General features: G+C 46.4%; 1 protein-coding gene across 1 annotated transcript in view; it reads left to right on the forward strand.

The window, feature by feature from the left end:
- The first annotated feature begins 25 nt into the window (after positions 1–25).
- The window catches only part of ptprna (protein tyrosine phosphatase receptor type Na), a 111,961-nt gene continuing 90,221 nt past the window's right edge, over positions 26–21,765 (forward strand). Inside the window, exons 1-3 of the mRNA XM_064976975.1 lie at positions 26–458; positions 499–505; positions 10,921–10,953. Of these exons, the coding sequence (XP_064833047.1) occupies positions 372–458; positions 499–505; positions 10,921–10,953 (127 nt within the window). The 5' untranslated portion in view covers positions 26–371. The remainder of the gene's footprint in view (positions 459–498; positions 506–10,920; positions 10,954–21,765) is intronic.

The following is a 21,765-nucleotide window of genomic DNA, read 5'->3' on the forward strand; positions in this document are numbered from 1 at the left end:
AATTCAACAGGGTCATTTTGTGACGTCATTGCGGGACCCCACCGAACAGATCTATTGCGGGAGGGGAAGAGACTGACACAGGGAGGAAATCGAGAGATTCCCCGCTCCAGATCCGCTCCAGGATTTCCAGGGGTTTGGAATGTCGTGTGTCATACGTGTGTGTTCCCCTTTCCCTTTAGCTCAAACCCACAGTTATTACACTTTGGTCAAGGTTTGGTTTCCGTTACCTGGCGTGAATCCAGCGGAGTATAGATCTGGTCGCAGCTCCGTGAAATAACATGGGGATTTGAATAGAGTCATAAGGGACGGAATTGGATCGTGAAGCCTACATCAGAAAGTAGTAGTCTTTTGTAGGTGGTGTCTGTCTAAAAATGAAGCGCCCGAGGCTATGGAGAGTGTTCTTTTTCATGACGCTGTTGTACCATCTCGGGATGTCAAGCAGATACGGTAAGATGATGGTGGAGTGGCATGTTGTTTCAGTGGAGGGATAGGTGGAAGAGAAGACGTGCTGGTAGAGGGAAACATCACTGTGGAGGTAGTGAAGTACTGTTTGGAATGAAGTCCGCAGTATAGAGACATTGATGTAGTCTTTTCTGTTTACTTCAAAGATCTGCGAGGTGTGGATGTCATTACATTGCATCGAAGTAATGCCATCCATCTGATAGAGAAGATTATTTTGGTCATGGGTTGAATTTGAGAAAATACATGTTTAGGTTTTTGTAACACCAATTAACGGCTATACTTTCAATTGATTTACTAAAATACATAAGGTAAGCTAGCTGTAAAATCGTGATTGAAAGGCGTTTTGCCCGACGTCATTTATTATGATGCTGTTTTAGTTTGACTAAGCGACTATGCCATATTTTTTTCTGTTAAGTTGTGTAAATAACCACAGTTCACTGTGGAAAGGTAAAAGTGAAGAAAGTAAAAAAAATATATTCGCATTACAAAATAAAAGCTTTTAGCTATGGCTTTCCACCTGCTTGATATTAAATGGGTTTCAGGACCACGGAGAGCGACTAGGCTACAGTTTGATGCTGTTTGCCTTGTCTTGTTCATTGTACACTATCCTGCCTTTAAAAAAAATATATATCTCATCTCGTCAACCCTGGTCTCCACTCTCCTGTTTTTACCGCTCTCCTTACCTACTCCCCTCTCCTCCGTCCCCCGTCACACTATTTAGTTCCACAATGAGCCTTATTCTGACTCCATGGCGTCATAATGGTCTCTGGCTCCTCTCAGCCAGTTACCACGGTTACTCGGTGTTCTAAAGGTGAAAGTTCAAGGATCTGTTTTCTTTGTGCTTCTCTCATTTAGTCAGTTAGTACGCTGAAGTGCATCTGAAATTATGGGAATGTGGATAAAAACAAAAGCGTACATCTAGCTCTTCAAAGCATCCTCTGAAAATGAAACAATCAAAAGTATAACCTGAATCTATAGGAGACAAACACTCTGAACATATAGGGGACAAACACCCTGAATCTATAGGAGACAAACACCCTGAATATATAGGGGACAAACACCCTGAATATATAGGGGACAAACACCCTGAATCTATAGGAGACAAACACCCTGAATATATAGGGGACAAACACCCTGAATATATAGGGGACAAACACCCTGAATATACAGGAGACAAACACCCTGAATATATAGGGGACAAACACCCTGAATATACAGGAGACAAACACCCTGAATATATAGGGGACAAACACCCTGAATATATAGAGGACAAACACCCTGAATATATAGGGGACAAACACCCTGAATATATAGGGAACAAACACACTGAATATATAGGGAACGAACACCCTGAATATATAGAGGACAAACACCCTGAATATATAGGGGACAAACACCCTGAATATATAGGGGACAAACACCCTGAATATATAGGGGACAAACACCCTGAATATATAGGGAACAAACACCCTGAATATATAGGGGACACACACCCTGAATATATAGGGGACAAACACCCTGAATATATAGGAGACAAACACCTTGAATATACAGGAGACAGACACTCTGAATATATAGGGAACAAACACCCTCAATATATAGGGGACAAACACCCTGAATATATAGGGGACAAACACCCTGAATATATAGGGGACACACAACCTGAATATATAGGGGACAAACACACTGAATATATAGGGGACAAACACCCTGAATATATAGGAGACAAACACCTTGAATATACAGGAGACAAACACTCTGAATATATAGGGAACAAACACCCTCAATATATAGGGGACAAACACCCTGAATATATAGGGGACAAACACCCTGAATATATAGGGGACAAACACCCTGAATATATAGGGGACACATACCCTGAATATATAGGGAACAAACACCCTGAATATATAGGGGACAAACACCCTGAATATATAGGGGACAAACACCCTGAATATATAGGGGACAGACTCCCTGAATATATAGGGAACAAACACCCTGAATATATAGGGGACAAACACCCTGAATATATAGGGGACAAACACCCTGAATATATAGGGGACAAACACCCTGAATATATAGGGGACAAACACCCTGAATATATAGGGGACAAACACCCTGAATATATAGGAGACAAACACCCTTAATATATAGGAGACAAACACCCTGAATATATAGGAGACAAACACCCTGAATATATAGGAGAAATAAGGGGGAAAACATATATAGGGAACAAACACCCTGAATATATAGGGGACAAACACCCTGAATATATAGGGGACAAACACCCTGAATATATAGGGGACAAACACCCTGAATATATAGGAGACAAATATATAGGAGACAAACACCTGAATATATAGGGGACAAACACACTGATTATATAGGGGACAAACACCCTGAATATATAGGGGACAAACACCCTGAATATATAGGAGACAAACACCCTGAATATATAGGAGACAAATAGGTGACAAACACCCTGAATACCCTGAATATGTCAAACACCCTGAATATATAGGGAACAACACCCTGTTGTATATAGGGAAAAACAGCAAACACCCTGAATATATAGGGGACAAACACCCTGAATATATAGGGTGCAAACACCCTGAATATATAGGGGACAAACACCACCCTGACATAGGGGACAAACACACTGAATATATAGGGGATGAATATATGATAATATAATATATAGGACAAACACCCTGTCTGGGAATATACATGAATATATAGGGGACAAACACCCTGAATATATAGGACTGAATATATTGGACAAACACCCTGAATATATAGGGGACAAACACCCTGAATATATAGGGACAAACACCCTGAATATATAGGGGAGTGAATATATAGGGGACAAACACCCTGAATATACATGAATATATAGGAGACAAACCACCTGAATATTAGGGGACAAACACCCTGAATATATACACCCTGGAATATATAGGGGACAAACACTGAATATATAGGGGAGGAGACCACCCTGAATATATGGGGGACAAACACCCTGAATATAGGGGGACAAACACCCTGAATATATAGGGACAAACACCCTGAATATATAGGGGAGACACAGGAATATATAGTCTTATATAGGAGACAAACACCCTGAATATATAGGAGACCAACACCTTTATATAGGGGACATGAATGGAGGAGACAAACACCCTGAATATATAGAGTCTTTAGCTGGGTACAAACACCCTGATGGAGGAGACAAACACCCTGAATATTTAGCTGGGTACAAACACCCTGATGGAGGAGACAAACACCCTGAATATATAGAGACAAACACCCTTTATATGGGGTAAACACCCTGATATATAGGGGACAAACAATATATAGGGGAAAACACCCTGAATATATAGAGGACAAACACCCTGAATTAGCTGGGTACATGATGGAGGGGACAAACACAGCAGAATATTAGGGAACAAACACCCTACATGATGGAATATATAGACCACCCTGAGATATAGAGGAAAAACACCCTTAGCTGGGTACATGATGGAGGAGACCAAACACCCTGAATTTAGCTGGGTACATGATATAGGAGACCAGCAGAATATTTAGCTGGGACACATGATGGAGGGGACAAACACACTTTAGCTGGGTACAAACACCCTGAATGGAGGAGACAAACACCAGAATTACAGCTGGGTACATGATGGAGGAGACCATGAGACTTTAGCTGGGTACATGATGGAGGAGACCAGGAGTCTTTAGCTGGGTACATGATGGAGGAGACCAGGAGTCTTTAGCTGGGTACATGATGGAGGAGACCAGCAGAACTTAGCTGGGTACATGATGGAGGAGACCAGGAGTCTTTAGCTGGGTACATGATGGAGGAGACCAGCAGAACTTAGCTGGGTACATGATGGAGGAGACCAGGAGTCTTTAGCTGGGTACATGATGGAGGAGACCATGAGACTTTAGCTGGGTACATGATGGAGGAGACCAGGAGTCTTTAGCTGGGTACATGATATAGGAGACCAGGAGTCTTTAGCTGGGTACATGATGGAGGAGACCAGAGACCATGAGACTTTAGCTGGGTACATGATGGAGGAGAATATATAGCATGAGAATCTTTAGCTGAATAGGTACATGATGGAGGAGACCAGGAGTCTTTAGCTGGGTACATGACAGAGAAGGAGACAATGAACACTCAAAGCTTTGGTTCCACTCAGGGGAAATAAGGGCAATTCCGATTGTACATTTTTGTTTCAAAAGATCGGGTTATATGTTGGGTTTTATGTTGAACCTGCACTCCAGGCAGGTTCAATCACATCACCCAAAGTATTTGAAAGATTTCAGGTCTGCTGGTAGCATTCAGGTGTCTGTGTCTGCAACTATGTTTGTATCTGTCTGAGTGTACAGCCACTGGAAGATAATCATGTAGGAGATCAGTACAGTGTGTCCCGGCAGCTGTCAGAAGCTCTCTTTACTCTGCTCTGTGTGGAAGCATCATCCCCTCCCCCATCCACAGGTTTCAGTTCTTAATCAATCACTCCATCCTACGCCAGAAACCCCACTGTCTAACCTCGACCCCAGGCTCATTTGCTACCTCACAACATATGCATACATAGAGAGAGAGAGAGAGAGAGAGACGAGAGAGACAGACAGAGAGAGAGAGAGAGAGAGAGAGAGAGAGAGAGGAGACCAGGAGAGGGAGAGGAGGAGAGAGAGAGAGAGAGAGGAGGAGAGAGAGAGGGTACAGAGAGAGAGAGAGGGGGAGAGATGGAGAGACCAGGAGTCTTTAGAGGGAGAGAGAGAGAGAGAGAGAGGGAAGAGAGAGAGGGAGAGAGAGAGAGGGAGAGAGAGGGTACAGATGGAGAGACCAGGAGGAGAGAGAGGAGGAGAGAGAGAGGGAGAGAGAGGAGACAGAGAGGAGAGAGACAGAGAGAGAGAGAGAGAGAGAGACCAGAGACAGAGAGACAGAGAGAGACCAGAGAGACTTTAGAGAGACATGAGGAGAGAGAGAGAGAGAGAGAGACAGAGAGAGACCAGAGAGAGAGGGTACAGAGAGACCAGAGACAGAGAGAGCTGGGAGAGAGAGAGAGGAGAGAGAGAGAGAGGGAGAGAGTTCAGGCTTTAAAAGATCTGAGTTGTGTTTTATAGTCCCAGTTCAGGCTTTAATCTGAGTTGTGTTTTATAGTCCCAGTTCAGGCTTTAATCTGAGTTATGTTTTATAGTCCCAGTTCAGGCTTTAATCTGAGTTGTGTTTTATAGTCCCAGTTCAGGCTTTAATCTGAGTTGTGTTTTATAGTCCCAGTTCAGGCTTTAATCTGAGTTGTGTTTTATAGTCCCAGTTCAGGCTTTAATCTGAGTTGTGTTTTATAGTCCCAGTTCAGGCTTTAATCTGAGTTATGTTTTATAGTCCCAGTTCAGGCTTTAATCTTAGTTATGTTTTATAGTCCCAGTTCAGGCTTTAAAGATATAAAACTGAGTTGTGTTTTATAGTCCCAGTTCAGGCTTTATGTGCTAGATGAGTTGTGTTTTATAGTCCCAGTTCAGGCTTTAATCTGAGTTGTGTTTTATAGTCCCAGTTCAGGCTTTAATCTGAGTTGTGTTTTATAGTCCCAGTTCAGGCTTTAATCTGAGTTGTGTTTTATAGTCCCAGTTCAGGCTTTAATCTGAGTTGGGTTTTATAGTCCCAGTTCAGGCTTTAATCTGAGTTGTGTTTTATAGTCCCAGTTCAGGCTTTAATCTGAGTTGTGTTTTTTATAGTCCCAGTTCAGGCTTTAATCTGAGTTGGTTTTATAGTCCCAGTTCAGGCTTTAATCTGAGTTGTAAATTTCTCTAGTCCCAGTTCAGGCTTTAATCCGAGTTGTGTTTTATTCAGTCCCAGTTCAGGCTTTAATCTGAGTTGTGTTTTATAGTCCCAGTTCATCAAAATTGGGCTTTAATCTTTGTTGTGAGGGAAATTTATAGTTTTGCCCAGTTCAGGCTTTAATCAGTGAGCACATAAAACTGTTTTATTGAGAAGTCCCAAGTTCAGGGCTATGCTCACTGAGTCTGTAATCTGAGTGGTCAGATTCTGCCAATGTTTTTTTATAGTCCCAGTTCAGGCTTTAATCTGAGTTGTGTTTTATAGTCCCAGTTCAGGCTTTAATCTGAGTTGTGTTTTATAGTCCCAGTTCAGGCTTTAATCTGAGTTGTGTTTTATAGTCCCAGTTCAGGCTTTAATCTGAGTTGGGTTTTATAGTCCCAGTTCAGGCTTTAATCTGAGTTGTGTTTTACAGTCCCAGTTCAGGCTTTAATCTGAGTTGTGTCCCAGTTCTTTATCAGTGTTTGCCCTCCTGTGTTCTGCTGGCAGTAAACCCTGACTGACCAGCCCAAGGCTCCCCCACACACACGCACGCACACTCACACATAGGTCTGGCTTCACTGCCTCTATGGTCTGTTGGACCAGCTGTGGCCAACACAGAGACCTACATCTACCCTGGGCCTCCACCTCCTCTGTCTGTAAATATCATCTCAGACACGCTGTCTCTCTCAGGGACCTCTCTCTCTCTCTCTCTCTCTCTCTCCACGGTCAGACACTTCACTAGTTGCCCTTGTTCTTCACTGGTTGCCCTTTTCTTGTGGCAACAGGTCACATGTCTTGTTGCTGCAATGGAACACTGGTTTTTCACCCAATAGGTAAAGGGAGTTTATCAACATTGGGTTTGCTTTTTGAATTCTTTGTTGATCTGTACAATCTGAGGGAAATACGTCTCTCTAATATGGTCATACATTGGGCAGGAGGTTAGTGAAGTGCAGCTCAGTTTCCATCTCATTTTGTGAGCAGTGAGCACATAGCCTGTCTTCTCTTGAGAGCAAGGTCTGCCTACAACGGCCTTTCTCAATAGCAAGGCTATGCTCACTGAGTCTGTACATAGTCAAAGCTTTCCTTAATTTTTGGGTCAGTCACAGTGGTCAGGTATTCTGCCAATGTGTACTCTCTGTTTAGGGACAAATATCATCCAGTTTGCTCAGTTTTTTTGCGTCAAGTAATTATCTTTTTGTTTTCTCATGATTTGGTTGGGTCTAATTGTGCTGCTGTCCTGGGGCTCATGCTGTTTGCTGTGTGTTGTGATGCCAGAGCCCCAGGACCAGCTTGCTTTGTGGGACTCTTCTCCAGGTTCATCTCTCTGTAGGTGATGGCTTTTTATGTAAGGTTTGGGAATCACTTCCTTTTAGGTGATTGTAGAATTTAACGTCTCTTTCTGGATAATTTGATAATTAGTGGGTATCGGCCTAATTCTGCTCTGCATGCATTATTTGGTGTTTTACATTGTACACAGAGAAAATTGATGCAGAAATATGCATGCAGAGTCTCAATTTGGTATTTGTCCCATTTTGTGAATTCTTGGTTGGTGAGTGGACCCCTGACCTCACAACCTTAAAAGGGCAATGGGTTCTATGTCAAATGTGATGTTCCTGTCTCTCCTCTCTCTAACACATGCAACATAACGTAAAAGCAACACACACTTCCTGTCACCGTGTGACATATTCACTTTATGTGATACTCTTTGTGTCCATCATCGGAGACACGCTAGTGAATATGTGATACAGGAACAAGGACCTCATGCTGTTTGCTGTTGTGTCACGATGCCCTAGATGCCCCTCGGTTTGCTGTTGTGTCAGACACGCTGTATGTGATACAGGGACCTCATGCTGTTTGCTGTTGTGTCACGTGCTAGATGCCCACGGTACAGACACGCTGTATGTGATACAGGGACCTCATGCTGTTTGCTGTTGTGTCACGTGCTAGATGCCCACGGTACAGACACGCTGTATGTGATACAGGGACCTCATGCTGTTTGCTGTTGTGTCACGTGCTAGATGCCCTCGGTACAGACACGCTGTATGTGATACAGGGACCTCATGCTGTTTGCTGTTGTGTCACGTGCTAGATGCCCTCGGTACAGACACGCTGTATGTGATACAGGGACCTCATGCTGTTTGCTGTTGTGTCACGTGCTAGATGCCCTCGGTACAGACACGCTGTATGTGATACAGGGACCTCATGCTGTTTGCTGTTGTGTCACTAGATGCCCTCGGTACAGACACGCTGTATGTGATACAGGGACCTCATGCTGTTTGCTGTTGTGTCACGTGCTAGATGCCCTCGGTACAGACACGCTGTATGTGATACAGGGACCTCATGCTGTTTGCTGTTGTGTCACGTGCTAGATGCCCACGGTACAGACACGCTGTATGTGATACAGGGACCTCATGCTGTTTGCTGTTGTGTCACGTGCTAGATGCCCTCGGTACAGACACGCTGTATGTGATACAGGGACCTCATGCTGTTTGCTGTTGTGTCACGTGCTAGATGCCCACGGTACAGACACGCTGTATGTGATACAGGGACCTCATGCTGTTTGCTGTTGTGTCACTAGATGCCCACGGTACAGACACGCTGTATGTGATACAGGGACCTCATGCTGTTTGCTGTTGTGTCACGTGCTAGATGCCCTCGGTACAGACACGCTGTATGTCATCAGACAGGTATATTTAGTTGCTGGTGTTGTTCACTCTGATGCCCACGGTTGTATGTATTAATGGACCTCATGCTGTTTGAAGAGTGTTGATGTGCTCACTGCTTTCATTATCAGAACACGGTATATATCTAGTCCCTTTAGAACGCTACTTAAACAGTTTCCATCACACGCTGTATGTGATCTCATGTGTTTGCTGTTGTGTCACGTTTGCCCTCGGTACAGACACGCTGTATGTGATACAGACCTCATGCTGTTTGCTGTTGTGTCAGCAGAGCCCTCGCTAGACACGCTGTAATACAGGGACCTCATGCTGTTTGCTGTTGTGTCACGTGCTAGATGCCCTCGGTACAGACACGCTGTATGTGATACAGGGACCTCATGCTGTTTGCTGTTGTGTCACGTGCTAGATGCCCCTCGGTACAGACACGCTGTATGTGATACAGGGACCTCATGCTGTTTGCTGTTGTGTCACGTGCTAGATGCCCTCGGTACAGACACGCTGTATGTGATACAGGGACTCATGCTGTTTGCTGTTGTGTCACGTGCTCCCTCGGACAGACACGCTGTATGTGATACTCATGCTGTTTGCTGTTGTGTCACGTGTAGATGCCCTTACAGACACGCTGTACTCCCTGTTCGGTACAGACACGCTGTATGTGATACAGGGACCTCATGCTGTTTGCTGTTGTGTCACTAGATGCCCTCGGTACAGACACGCTGTATGTGATACAGGGACCTCATGCTGTTTGCTGTTGTGTCACGTGCTAGATGCCCTCGGTACAGACACGCTGTATGTGATACAGGGACCTCATGCTGTTTGCTGTTGTGTCACTAGATGCCCTCGGTACAGACACGCTGTATGTGATACAGGGACCTCATGCTGTTTTGTGTGTGTGTCACTAGATGCCCTCGGTACAGACACGCTGTATGTGATACAGACCTCATGCTGTTTGCTGTTGTGTCACTGTGCCCACGTGTGTGATACAGGGACCTCATGCTGTTTGCTGTTGTGTCACTAGATGCCCTCGGTACAGACACGCTGTATGTGATACAGGGACCTCATGCTGTTTGCTGTTGTGTCACTAGATGCCCTCGGTACAGACACGCTGTATGTGATACAGGGACCTCATGCTGTTTGCTGTTGTGTCACGTGCTAGATGCCCTGTCAGACACGCTGTATGTGATACAGGGACCTCATGCTGTTTGCTGTTGTGTCACTAGATGCCCTCGGTACAGACACGCTGTATGTGATACAGGGACCTCATGCTGTTTGCTGTTGTGTGTGCTAGATGCCCACGTACAGACACGCTGTATGTGATACAGGGACCTCATGCTGTTTGCTGTTGTGTCTGTGTGTCGTGCTAGATGCCCACGGTACAGACACGCTGTATGTGATACAGGGACCTCATGCTGTTTGCTGTTGTGTCACGTGCTAGATGCCCTCGGTACAGACACGCTGTATGTGATACAAGGACCTCATGCTGTTTGCTGTTGTGTCACGTGCTAGATGCCCTCGGTACAGACACGCTGTATGTCATCAGACAGGTATATTTAGTTGGGTGTGTGCCTCTGAGAATTTGTTGTTAATGATGTTACTAACAGAAGAGTGTGTGATGTGCTGTGCTTTCATTATCAGAACAGGTATAATCTACGTCCCTTTAGAACCTACTTAAACAGTTTCCATCAACAGGTATAATCTAGTCCCTTTCAATTAATGAATGTTTTAGCAGAGCTGCTGTTAATGTCTCCCTGTCTGATGTCATGCTGTCTCCCTGTCTCTCCCCCTACAGACACGCTCCCCCTGTGTGTGTGTCACTAGTGTCTCTCTCCCTCTGTGTCTCTCCCCTCTCTGTGTCTCTCTGTCTGTCTCTCTCTGCCCTCTCTGACACGCTGTCTCCCCCTCTGCTGTCTGTGTGTCTGTGTCTGTGTTGTGTGTGTGTGTGTGTGTTGAGAGGAGGTGTGTGCTCCAGGGAGCAGTTCTGCTCTGACGGTGAGTATCCTGTGTGTGTGTCACTAGATGTGTGTGTGTGTGTGTGTGTGTGTGTGTGTGTGTGTGTGTGTGTGTGTGTGTGTGTGTGTGTGTGTGTGTGTGTTGTGTGTGTGTGCTCTTAGCTGAGAATCCTATCCCTCCTGCTCTGCGGTCAGTATCTCCTAGAGAGTAGCACACATTTGGCCCAGATAAGGCTTACGATGTCAGGTTATCCTGCCCCCCCTACCCCCCCACCACCACCACAGCCAACCCTTCTCTATGTCCTTCTCTCAAACCTACTGTATATTGAATCCTGTTTCCACATTAGCATGTGCTGATTATTACACCCCACACATTAGCATGTCCTGATTATTACGCCCCCCCCACATTAGCATGTCCTGATTATAACGTCCCCCACATTAGCATGTCCTGATTATAACGCCCCCACATTAGCATGTCCTGATTATAACGCCCCCACATTAGCATGTCCTGATTATTACGCCCCCACATTAGCATGTCCTGATTATAACGTCCTGATTATTACGCCCCTACATTAGCATGTCCTGATTATAACGCCCCCACATTAGCATGTCCTGATTGTAACGCCCCCATTAGCATGTCCTGATTATTACGCCCCCACATTAGCATGTCCTGATTATAACGCCCCACATTAGCATGTCCTGATTATAACGCCCCCTACATTAGCATGTCCTGATTATAACGCCCCCACATTAGCATGTCCTGATTATAACGCCCCCCACATTAGCATGTCCTGATTATAACGCCCCACATTAGCATGTCCTGATTATACGCCCCACATTAGCATGTCCTGATTATAACGCCCCCACGTTAGCATGTCCTGATTATTACACCCCACACATTAGCATGGCCTGATTGTAACGCCCCCACATTAGCATGTCCTGAATATTACACCCCCACCAAACTGAATCCCCTCTGTATCTCCTGGGATCTCACTAAAAAACGTAATTCCTGACATGCTTGTTTACAAAAAAAGAAGATCAAACAGGAAGTACCCGTGAATCACTTCCCCAATCAACAAATGAACACTGAGGTTGGCACTAAACTAATGGACCGGCCTACCACACAAAGGGCTACCGCAGACAACCCCGAGGCTACGGCTGAGGACAGGAACAAGTACAGGAAGTCACGCTACGACGTCTGCAGGTCAAACGAGCAAATGGACAATATAGGAATAAGGTGGAATCATACTTCACAGGTTCCGACGATCGCTGCCTTTGGTAACAATAAACTCAAACGTTTTTCCGCAGTTGTGGATCAGACCTGCACAACGGTCAGGAGGAATTTTGGACCATTCCTCTTTACAAAACTGTGTCAGTTCAGCAGTATTCTAAAGATGTCTGGTGTGAACCGCTCTCTTGAGGTCATGCCACAGCATCTCAATCGGGTTGAGGTCAGAACTCTGACTGGGCCACTCCAGCAGGCATATTTTCTTCTGTTGTTGATTTACTGTGTTTTGGGTCGTTGTCCTGTTGCATCACCCAACTTCTGTTGAGCTTCAATTGGTGGACAGATAGCCTTACATTCTCCTGCAAAATCCCTTGATGGGAAATCTGTCGATGATAGCAAGCTGTCCAGGCCCTGAGGCAGCAAAGCAGTCCCAAACCATGATGCTCCCTCCACCATACTTTACAGTTGGGATGGGATTTTGATGTCGGTGTGCTGTGCCTTTTACTCTCCACAAATAGTGTTGTGTGTTCCTTCCAAACAACTCAATTTTAGTTTCATCTTATTTTAATATTGCTGGGCAGCTCTAACCAACACCTCTAATCTTGTCTCATTGATTGGACTCCAGGTTAGCTGACTCCTGACTCCAATTAGCTTTTGAAGAAGTCATTAGCCTAGGGGGTTCACATACTTTTTCCAACCTACACTGGGAATGTTAAAAGTATGTATTCAATATAGACAATAAAATACAATAATTTGTGTATTATTAGCTTAAGCACACTATGTTTGTCTATGGTTGTGACTTAAATTGTAGAACCAATTTATGCAGAAATCCAGGTAATTCCAAAGGGTTCTCATATTTTTTCTTGCCACTGTATGTATAGTCACTTTAATGACCTTGTTTTTGAATGAAAAGCAAGTCTTTTGTCCATTAAAATAACATTTAACCCAACGTACCATTTGAACACAGGAGTGATGGTTGCTGATAATGTGCCTCTGTACACCTATCTACAGTGGGGCAAAAAAGTGTTTTGTAAGCCACCAATTGTGCAGGTTCTCCCACTTAAAAAGATGAGAGAGGCCTGTAATTTTCATCATAGGTACACTTCAACTATGACAGACAAAATGAGGGGAAAAAAACAGAAAATCACATTGTAGGATTTTTTATGAACTTATTTGCAAATTATGGTGGAAAATAAGTATTTGGTCAATAACAAAAGTTTATCTCAATACTTTGTTATATACCCTTTGTTGGCAATGACAGAGGTCAAACGTTTTCTGTAAGTCTTTACAAGCTTTTCACACACTGTTGCTGGTATTTTGGCCCATTCCTCCATGCAGATCTCCTCTAGAGCAGTGATGTTTTGAGGCTGTTGCTGGGCAACACGGACATTCAACTCCCTCCAAAGATTTTCTATGGGGTTGAGATCTGGAGACTGGCTAGGCCACTCCAGGACCTTGAAATGCTTCTTACGAAGCCACTCCTTCGTTGCCCGGGCGGTGTGTTTGGGATCATTGTCATGCTGAAAGACCCAGCCACGTTTCATCTTCAATGCCCTTGCTGATGGAAGGAGGTTTTCACTCAAAATCTCACGATACATGGCCCCATTCATTCTTTCCTTTACACGGATCAGTCGTCCTGGTCCCTTTGCAGAAGAATAGCCCCAAAGCATGATGTTTCCACCCCCATGCTTCACAGTAGGTATGGTGTTCTTTGGATGCAACTCAGCATTCTTTGTCCTCCAAACACAACGAGTTGAGTTTTTACCAAAAAGTTATATTTTGGTTTCATATGACCATATGACATTCTCCCAATCTTCTTCTGGATCATCCAAATGTGTTAACTAAAAATCAAACTTCAGACGGGCCTGGACATGTACTGGCTTTCATTTTGTCTGTCATAGTTGAAGTGTACCTATGATGAAAATTACAGGCCTCTCTTATCTTTTTAAGTGGGAGAACTTGCACAACTGGTGGCTGACGAAATACTTTTTTGCCCCACTGTATTTGTAGTTGTACACATATTCTAGGTCAGAACCATCCAGAGTAGTGATGCTTGTCGGGCGGGCGGGTGCGGGCAGCAAACGGTTGAAAAGCATGCATTTGGTTTTACTATCGTCTAAGAGCAGTTCGAGGCCACGGAAGGAGTGTTGTATGGCATTGAAGCTCATTTTTAGGTTCGTTAACACAGTGTCCAAAGAAGGGCCAGATGAATACAGAATAGTGTCATCTGCGTAGAGGTGGATCAGAGACTCACCAGCATCAGTGACATCGTTGATGTATACAGAGAAAAGAGTCAAAGCCCAGACCTCTATCCAATTGAGAATCTGTGGTATGTCTTATATTGCTGTACCCCAGCTGAACCCATCCAACTTGAAGGAGCTGGAGCAGTTTTAACATGAAGAATGGGCAGAAATCCCAGTGGCTAGATGTGCCAAGCCTATAGAGACACACACACACACATATATATATATATATATATATATGTATGTATAGAGACAGACCCCAAGAGACTTGCAGCTGTAATTGCTGTAAAAGGTGGCTCTACAAAGTATTGACTTTGGGGGGGTGAATAGTTATGCACGCTCAAGTTTTCAGTTCTTTTTGGTCTTATTTCTTGTTTGTTTCACAATAAAAAATATTTTGCATCTTCAAAGTGGTAGCCATGTTGTGTAAATCAAATGATACCAATCCCCCCAAAATGATTTTAGTTCCAGGTTGTAAGGCAACAAAATAGGAAAAATTCCAAGAGGTGTGAAAATTTCGCAAGCCACTGTATACAAAATCGAGCAAGCAGCCATGCAATCTCTATAGACAAACATTGGCAGTAGAATGGCCTTACTGAAGAGCTCAGTGACTTTCAACGTGGCACCGTCATAGGAAGCCACCTTACCAACAGGTCAGTTCGTCCAATTTATGCCCTGCTAGAGCTGCTCCGGTCAACTGTAGGTGCTTTTATAGTGAAGTGGAAATGTCTAGGAGCAACAACGGCTCAGACACAAAGTGGTAGGCCACACAAGCTCACAGAGCGGGACCGGCGAGTGCTGAAGTGCGTAGCGTGTAAGAATCGTCCGTCTATGGTTGCGACACTCACTATCTAGTTCCAAACTGCCTCTGGAAGCAACGTCAGCACAAAAACTGTTCATCAGGAGCTTCATGAAATGGGTTTCCATGGCCAAGCAGCCGCACACAAGCCTAAGATCACCGTGCACACCTCTGGAGAAGTGGAGAACGCGTTCTCTGGAGTGATGACTCATGAGTCACTATTTGGCAGTGCGATGCACAAACGCTGGGCCAGTTGTGCGCCACCCTACGGGAATCCCGAACACGGCCGGTTGTAATACAGTCTGGAATTGAACCAGGGTGTCTGTAGTGACGCCTCCAGCACTGAGATGCAGTGCCTTAGACCGCTGCGTCACTGGTGAGTCCTATTGCCCATATTAATGCCAATGATTTTGGAAAGGTCATGTAGTGAGGCGGCTTACTTTATCGTGTTCTTATTCTTTTTTTTCTTTTTCTCATTGTTTTTGTCCTAATTTTTATATATATTTTTTAGTATTACATTGATATTAATTACTGTATTCTTGGGTTTTGAGCTTTGCAAGTAAGGTATTTCACTGTACCTGCACACGTGACAATAAAAGTTGAACCGTATGACGATGGGCCTGCTGTGTGCTAGAGAGAGTGAGCAGCTTCCTTATTACTTGCAGGTCCTGTCCTGATTCCACAGTAGTAGTATGTCCACCCCCCCCCCCCAACACCAAACCCCCTCTGTCCTGATTCCACAGTAGTAGTATGTCCAACCCCCCTCCCACACCAAACCCCCTCTGTCCTGATTCCACAGTAGTAGTATGTCCACCCCCCCTCCCACACCAAACCCCCTCTGTCCTGATTCCACAGTAGTAGTATGTCCACCCCCTCCCAACCAAACCCCCTCTGTCCTGATTGCACAGTAGTAGTATGTCAACCCCCCCCCCTCTGTCCTGATTGCACCCCCCCCCCAACCCCCTCTGTCCTGATTCCACAGTAGTAGTATGTCAACCCCCCCAACCCCCTCTGTCCTGATTCCACAGTAGTAGTATGTCAACCCCCCCAACCCCCTCTGTCCTGATTCCACAGTAGTAGCCCCGTCTGTATCTAAAACAGGGCATATAACAGTCCTGACATCACAGCCGAGATGTGGAGTAGATGTGGAGTAGAGCACAAAATCGAGAACTTTTCTTCTATCCTGTAATGATTATACACACGCTTCCTGCCTCATCAACATTTAAACAGCCTTCCTCTTGCTTTCTTCCATCCCAGCAGGACCAAACTTACAACACACTCAAATACACACACACACACACACACACACACACACACACACACACACACACACACACACACACACACACACACCATCCCAGCAGGACCTAGCCCATAACACGCTGCACCACACAGCCGCCGACAGAACTGAATTATTTACACTCTGTCCCATCCTCATTCCTCATTCCTCATTGCAAGTACGTAGCTAGCTAGGTACCACAGACACACAACCTTAGCTAGCTAAGTACCACAGACACACAACCTTAGCTAGCTAAGTACCACAGACACACAACCTTAGACACACACACACCTTAGACACACACAGACACACAACATTAGCTAGCTAAGTACCACAGACACACAACCTTAGCTAGCTAAGTACCACAGACACACAACATTAGCTAGCTAAGTACCACAGCCACACAACCTTAGCTAGCTAAGTACCACAGACACACAACCTTAGCTAGCTAAGTACCACAGACACACAACCTTAGCTAGCTAAGTACCACAGACACACAACACAAGCTAGCTTGGTACCACAGACACACAACCTTAGCTAGCTTGGTACCACAGACACACAACCTTAGCTAGCTAAGTACCACAGACACACAACCTTAGCTAGCTAGGTACCACAGACACACAACCTTTGCTAGCTAATTACCACAGACACACAAACTTAGCTAGCTAAGTACCACAGACACACAACCTTAGCTAGCTAGGTACCACAGACACACAACCTTAGCTAGCTAGGTACCACAGACACACAACCTTAGCTAGCTAAGTACCACAGACACACAACCTTAGCTAGCTAAGTACCACAGACACACAACCTTAGCTAGCTAAGTACCACAGAGCCACAACCTTAGCTAGCTAAGTACCACAGACACACAACCTTAGCTAGCTAAGTACCACAGACACACAACCTTAGCTAGCTAGGTACCACAGAGCCACAACCTTAGCTAGCTAAGTACCACAGAGCCACAACCTTAGCTAGCTAGGTACCACAGACACACAACCTTAGCTAGCTAAGTACCACAGAGCCACAACCTTAGCTAGCTAAGTACCACAGACACACAACCTTAGCTAGCTAAGTACCACAGAGCCACAACCTTAGCTAGCTAAGTACCACAGACACACAACCTTAGCTAGCTAAGTACCACAGACACACAACCTTAGCTAGCTAGGTACCACACACAAATAACCTTAGCTAGCTACAGTAGGTACCACAGACACATAACCTTAGCTAGCTAGGTACCACAGACACACAACCTTAGCTAGCTAGGTACCACACACAAATAACCTTAGCTAGCTACAGTAGGTACCACAGACACACAACCTTAGCTAGTTACAGTAGGTGTCACAGACACATAACCTTATGTAGCTACAGTAGGTGTCACAGACACATAACCTTAGCTAGCTAGGTACCACAGACACACAACCTTATGTAGCTACAGTAGGAACCACAGACACACAACCTTATGTAGTTACAGTAGGTACCACAGCTGGCTTACTTCAGACATGGTAAGCAAGTGAAAGACTGTTGGTTTGTTCTGGATCTGTGGAACGAATGTATCTATCACTGCAGCTTGGCTCAGTGTTATGGTGCTTGGGGTGTCTGTTATATATGATTATTCATGGGATGACTAGTTGTTATGGTAGGGGAGGCTTACGTATGTGGGATAGGGTTTCGTGGCTGAGCTTGACTTCACATGCGTATAAATGTGTTTTAGCAAAGAGATTGAATGACACTGATAGTACCCTGTGTGTTACATGCCGTGACATATCACTCTGTATTTTCTCTGTGTGTGTGTGTGTGTGTGTGTGTGTGTGTGTGTGTGTGTGTGTGAGGTGGAGGTGGTTATTGTGGTAATAAGTGCATTGGTGTGTATGTGTGTGTGTTTATTGTCGTAGGTGTATGAGAGAAGGGTAGACACACACAGACCACATCTCCTTCTCCTCTCTCCGTCACCTCCCTCCCTGCCTCTCCTCTCCTCATCAGAGCCCCTCTCCAGCTACTACATATTGTTTCTATGGCAACGGTGACATCATCAGGATGAAGGCAGCTGGGTCAACACCCCCACAATCTCTCTCTCTCATTCTGTCTCTCTCTCTCTCTCTCTCTCTCTCCCCTCTCTCTTCTCTGTCTCTCTCATTCTCTCTCATTCTCTCCCTCTCTCTCTCTCTCTCTCATTCAATTCAATTCAATTTGCTTTATTCGCGAGACGTAACAATGTACATATTGCCAAAGCTTCTTTTGGACATTTAAAATATTAACATAGTTAATAATAATCAATATTGTCAACTGGACAACAGTAACAACAATAACCAAGGGTCAAAATAACCATTCATTGAACAATAACAATAAGCATAGAGGACATGTGCAGGTTGGTTGGTCTGTCAGGTTCTGCTGTTGTGCAGTGGTTGCACAGCCTTTCCTCTACAGGGAGCCAGGTTCTGCTGTGGTGCAGTGGTTGCACAGCCTTTCCTCTACAGGGAGCCAGGTTCTGCTGTGGTGCAGTGGTTGCACAGCCTTTCCTCTACAGGGAGCCAGGTTCTGCTGTGGTGCAGTGGTTGCACAGCCTTTCCTCTACAGGGAGCCAGGTTCTGCTGTGGTGCAGTGGTTCCACAGCCTTTCCTCTACAGGGAGCCAGGTTCTGCTGTGGTGCAGTGGTTGGACAGCCTTTCCTCTACAGGGAGCCAGGTTCTGCTGTGGTGCAGTGGTTGCACAGCCTTTCCTCTACAGGGAGCCAGGTTCTGCTGTTGTGCAGTGGTTGCACAGCCTTTCCTCTACAGGGAGCCAGGTTCTGCTGTGGTGCAGTGGTTGCACAGCCTTTCCTCTACAGGGAGCCAGGTTCTGCTGTGGTGCAGTGGTTGCACAGCCTTTCCTCTACAGGGAGCCAGGTTCTGCTGTGGTGCAGTGGTTGGACAGCCTTTCCTCTACAGGGAGCCAGGTTCTGCTGTGGTGCAGTGGTTACACAGCCTTTCCTCTACAGGGAGCCAGGTTCTGCTGTGGTGCAGTGGTTGTACAGCCTTTCCTCTACAGGGAGCCAGGTTCTGCTGTGGTGCAGTGGTTGGACAGCCTTTCCTCTACAGGGAGCCAGGTTCTGCTGTGGTGCAGTGGTTACACAGCCTTTCCTCTACAGGGAGTCAGGTTCTGCTGTTGGTGCAGTGGTTACACAGCCTTTCCTCTACAGGGAGCCAGGTTCTGCTGTGGTGCAGTGGTTGGACAGCCTTTCCTCTACAGGGAGCCAGGTTCTGCTGTGGTGCAGTGGTTGCACAGCCTTTCCTCTACAGGGAGCCAGGTTCTGCTGTGGTGCAGTGGTTGCACAGCCTTTCCTCTACAGGGAGCCAGGTTCTGCTGTGGTGCAGTGGTTGCACAGCCTTTCCTCTACAGGGAGCCAGGTTCTGCTGTGGTGCAGTGGTTGCACAGCCTTTCCTCTACAGGGAGCCAGGTTCTGCTGTGGTGCAGTGGTTGCACAGCCTTTCCTCTACAGGGAGCCAGGTTCTGCTGTGGTGCAGTGGTTGGACAGCCTTTCCTCTACAGGGAGCCAGGTTCTGCTGTGGTGCAGTGGTTGCACAGCCTTTCCTCTACAGGGAGCCAGGTTCTGCTGTGGTGCAGTGGTTGCACAGCCTTTCCTCTACAGGGAGCCAGGTTCTGCTGTGGTGCAGTGGTTGGACAGCCTTTCCTCTACAGGGAGCCAGGTTCTGCTGTGGTGCAGTGGTTGCACAGCCTTTCCTCTACAGGGAGCCAGGTTCTGCTGTGGTGCAGTGGTTGCACAGCCTTTCCTCTACAGGGAGACAGGTTCTGCTGTTGTGCAGTGGTTGCACAGCCTTTCCTCTACAGGGAGCCAGGTTCTGCTGTTGTGCAGTGGTTGCACAGCCTTTCCTCTACAGGGAGACAGGTTCTGCTGTTGTGCAGTGGTTGCACAGCCTTTCCTCTACAGGGAGCCAGGTTCTGCTGTTGTGCAGTGGTTGCACAGCCTTTCCTCTACAGGGAGCCAGGTTCTGCTGTGGTGCAGTGGTTGCACAGCCTTTCCTCTACAGGGAGCCAGGTTCTGCTGTTGTGCAGTGGTTGCACAGCCTTTCCTCTACAGGGAGCCAGGTTCTGCTGTGGTGCAGTGGTTGCACAGCCTTTCCTCTACAGGGAGCCAGGTTCTGCTGTTGTGCAGTGGTTGGACAGCCTTTCCTCTACAGGGAGCCAGGTTCTGCTGTGGTGCAGTGGTTGCACAGCCTTTCCTCTACAGGGAGCCAGGTTCTGCTGTGGTGCAGTGGTTGGACAGCCTTTCCTCTACAGGGAGCCAGGTTCTGCTGTGGTGCAGTGGTTGGACAGCCTTTCCTCTACAGGAGCCAGGTTCTGCTGTGGTGCAGTGGTTGGACAGCCTTTCCTCTACAGGGAGCCAGGTTCTGCTGTGGTGCAGTGGTTGCACAGCCTTTCCTCTACAGGGAGCCAGGTTCTGCTGTGGTGCAGTGGTTGTACAGCCTTTCCTCTACAGGGAGCCAGGTTCTGCTGTGGTGCAGTGGTTGGACAGCCTTTCCTCTACAGGGAGCCAGGTTCTGCTGTTGGGCAGTGGTTACACAGCCTTTCCTCTACAGGGAGTCAGGTTCTGCTGTTGGGCAGTGGTTACACAGCCTTTCCTCTACAGGGAGACAGGTTCTGCTGTGGTGCAGTGGTTGGACAGCCTTTCCTCTACAGGGAGACAGGTTCTGCTGTTGTGCAGTGGTTGCACAGCCTTTCCTCTACAGGGAGCCAGGTTTTCCTGTGGTGCAGTGGTTGCACAGCCTTTCCTCTACAGGGAGCCAGGTTCTGCTGTGGTGCAGTGGTTGCACAGCCTTTCCTCTACAGGGAGCCAGGTTCTGCTGTGGTGCAGTGGTTGCACAGCCTTTCCTCTACAGGGAGCCAGGTTCTGCTGTGGTGCAGTGGTTGCACAGCCTTTCCTCTACAGGGAGCCAGGTTCTGCTGTTGTGCAGTGGTTGCACAGCCTTTCCTCTACAGGGAGCCAGGTTCTGCTGTGGTGCAGTGGTTGCACAGCCTTTCCTCTACAGGGAGCCAGGTTCTGCTGTGGTGCAGTGGTTGCACAGCCTTTCCTCTACAGGGAGCCAGGTTCTGCTGTGGTGCAGTGGTTGCACAGCCTTTCCTCTACAGGGAGCCAGGTTCTGCTGTGGTGCAGTGGTTGCACAGCCTTTCCTCTACAGGGAGCCAGGTTCTGCTGTGGTGCAGTGGTTGCACAGCCTTTCCTCTACAGGGAGCCAGGTTCTGCTGTTGTGCAGTGGTTGCACAGCCTTTCCTCTACAGGGAGCCAGGTTCTGCTGTGGTGCAGTGGT

This window comes from Oncorhynchus masou, chromosome 10 (genome assembly GCF_036934945.1).
Source record: "Oncorhynchus masou masou isolate Uvic2021 chromosome 10, UVic_Omas_1.1, whole genome shotgun sequence".
In the NCBI taxonomy this organism is placed as follows: domain Eukaryota; kingdom Metazoa; phylum Chordata; class Actinopteri; order Salmoniformes; family Salmonidae; genus Oncorhynchus; species Oncorhynchus masou.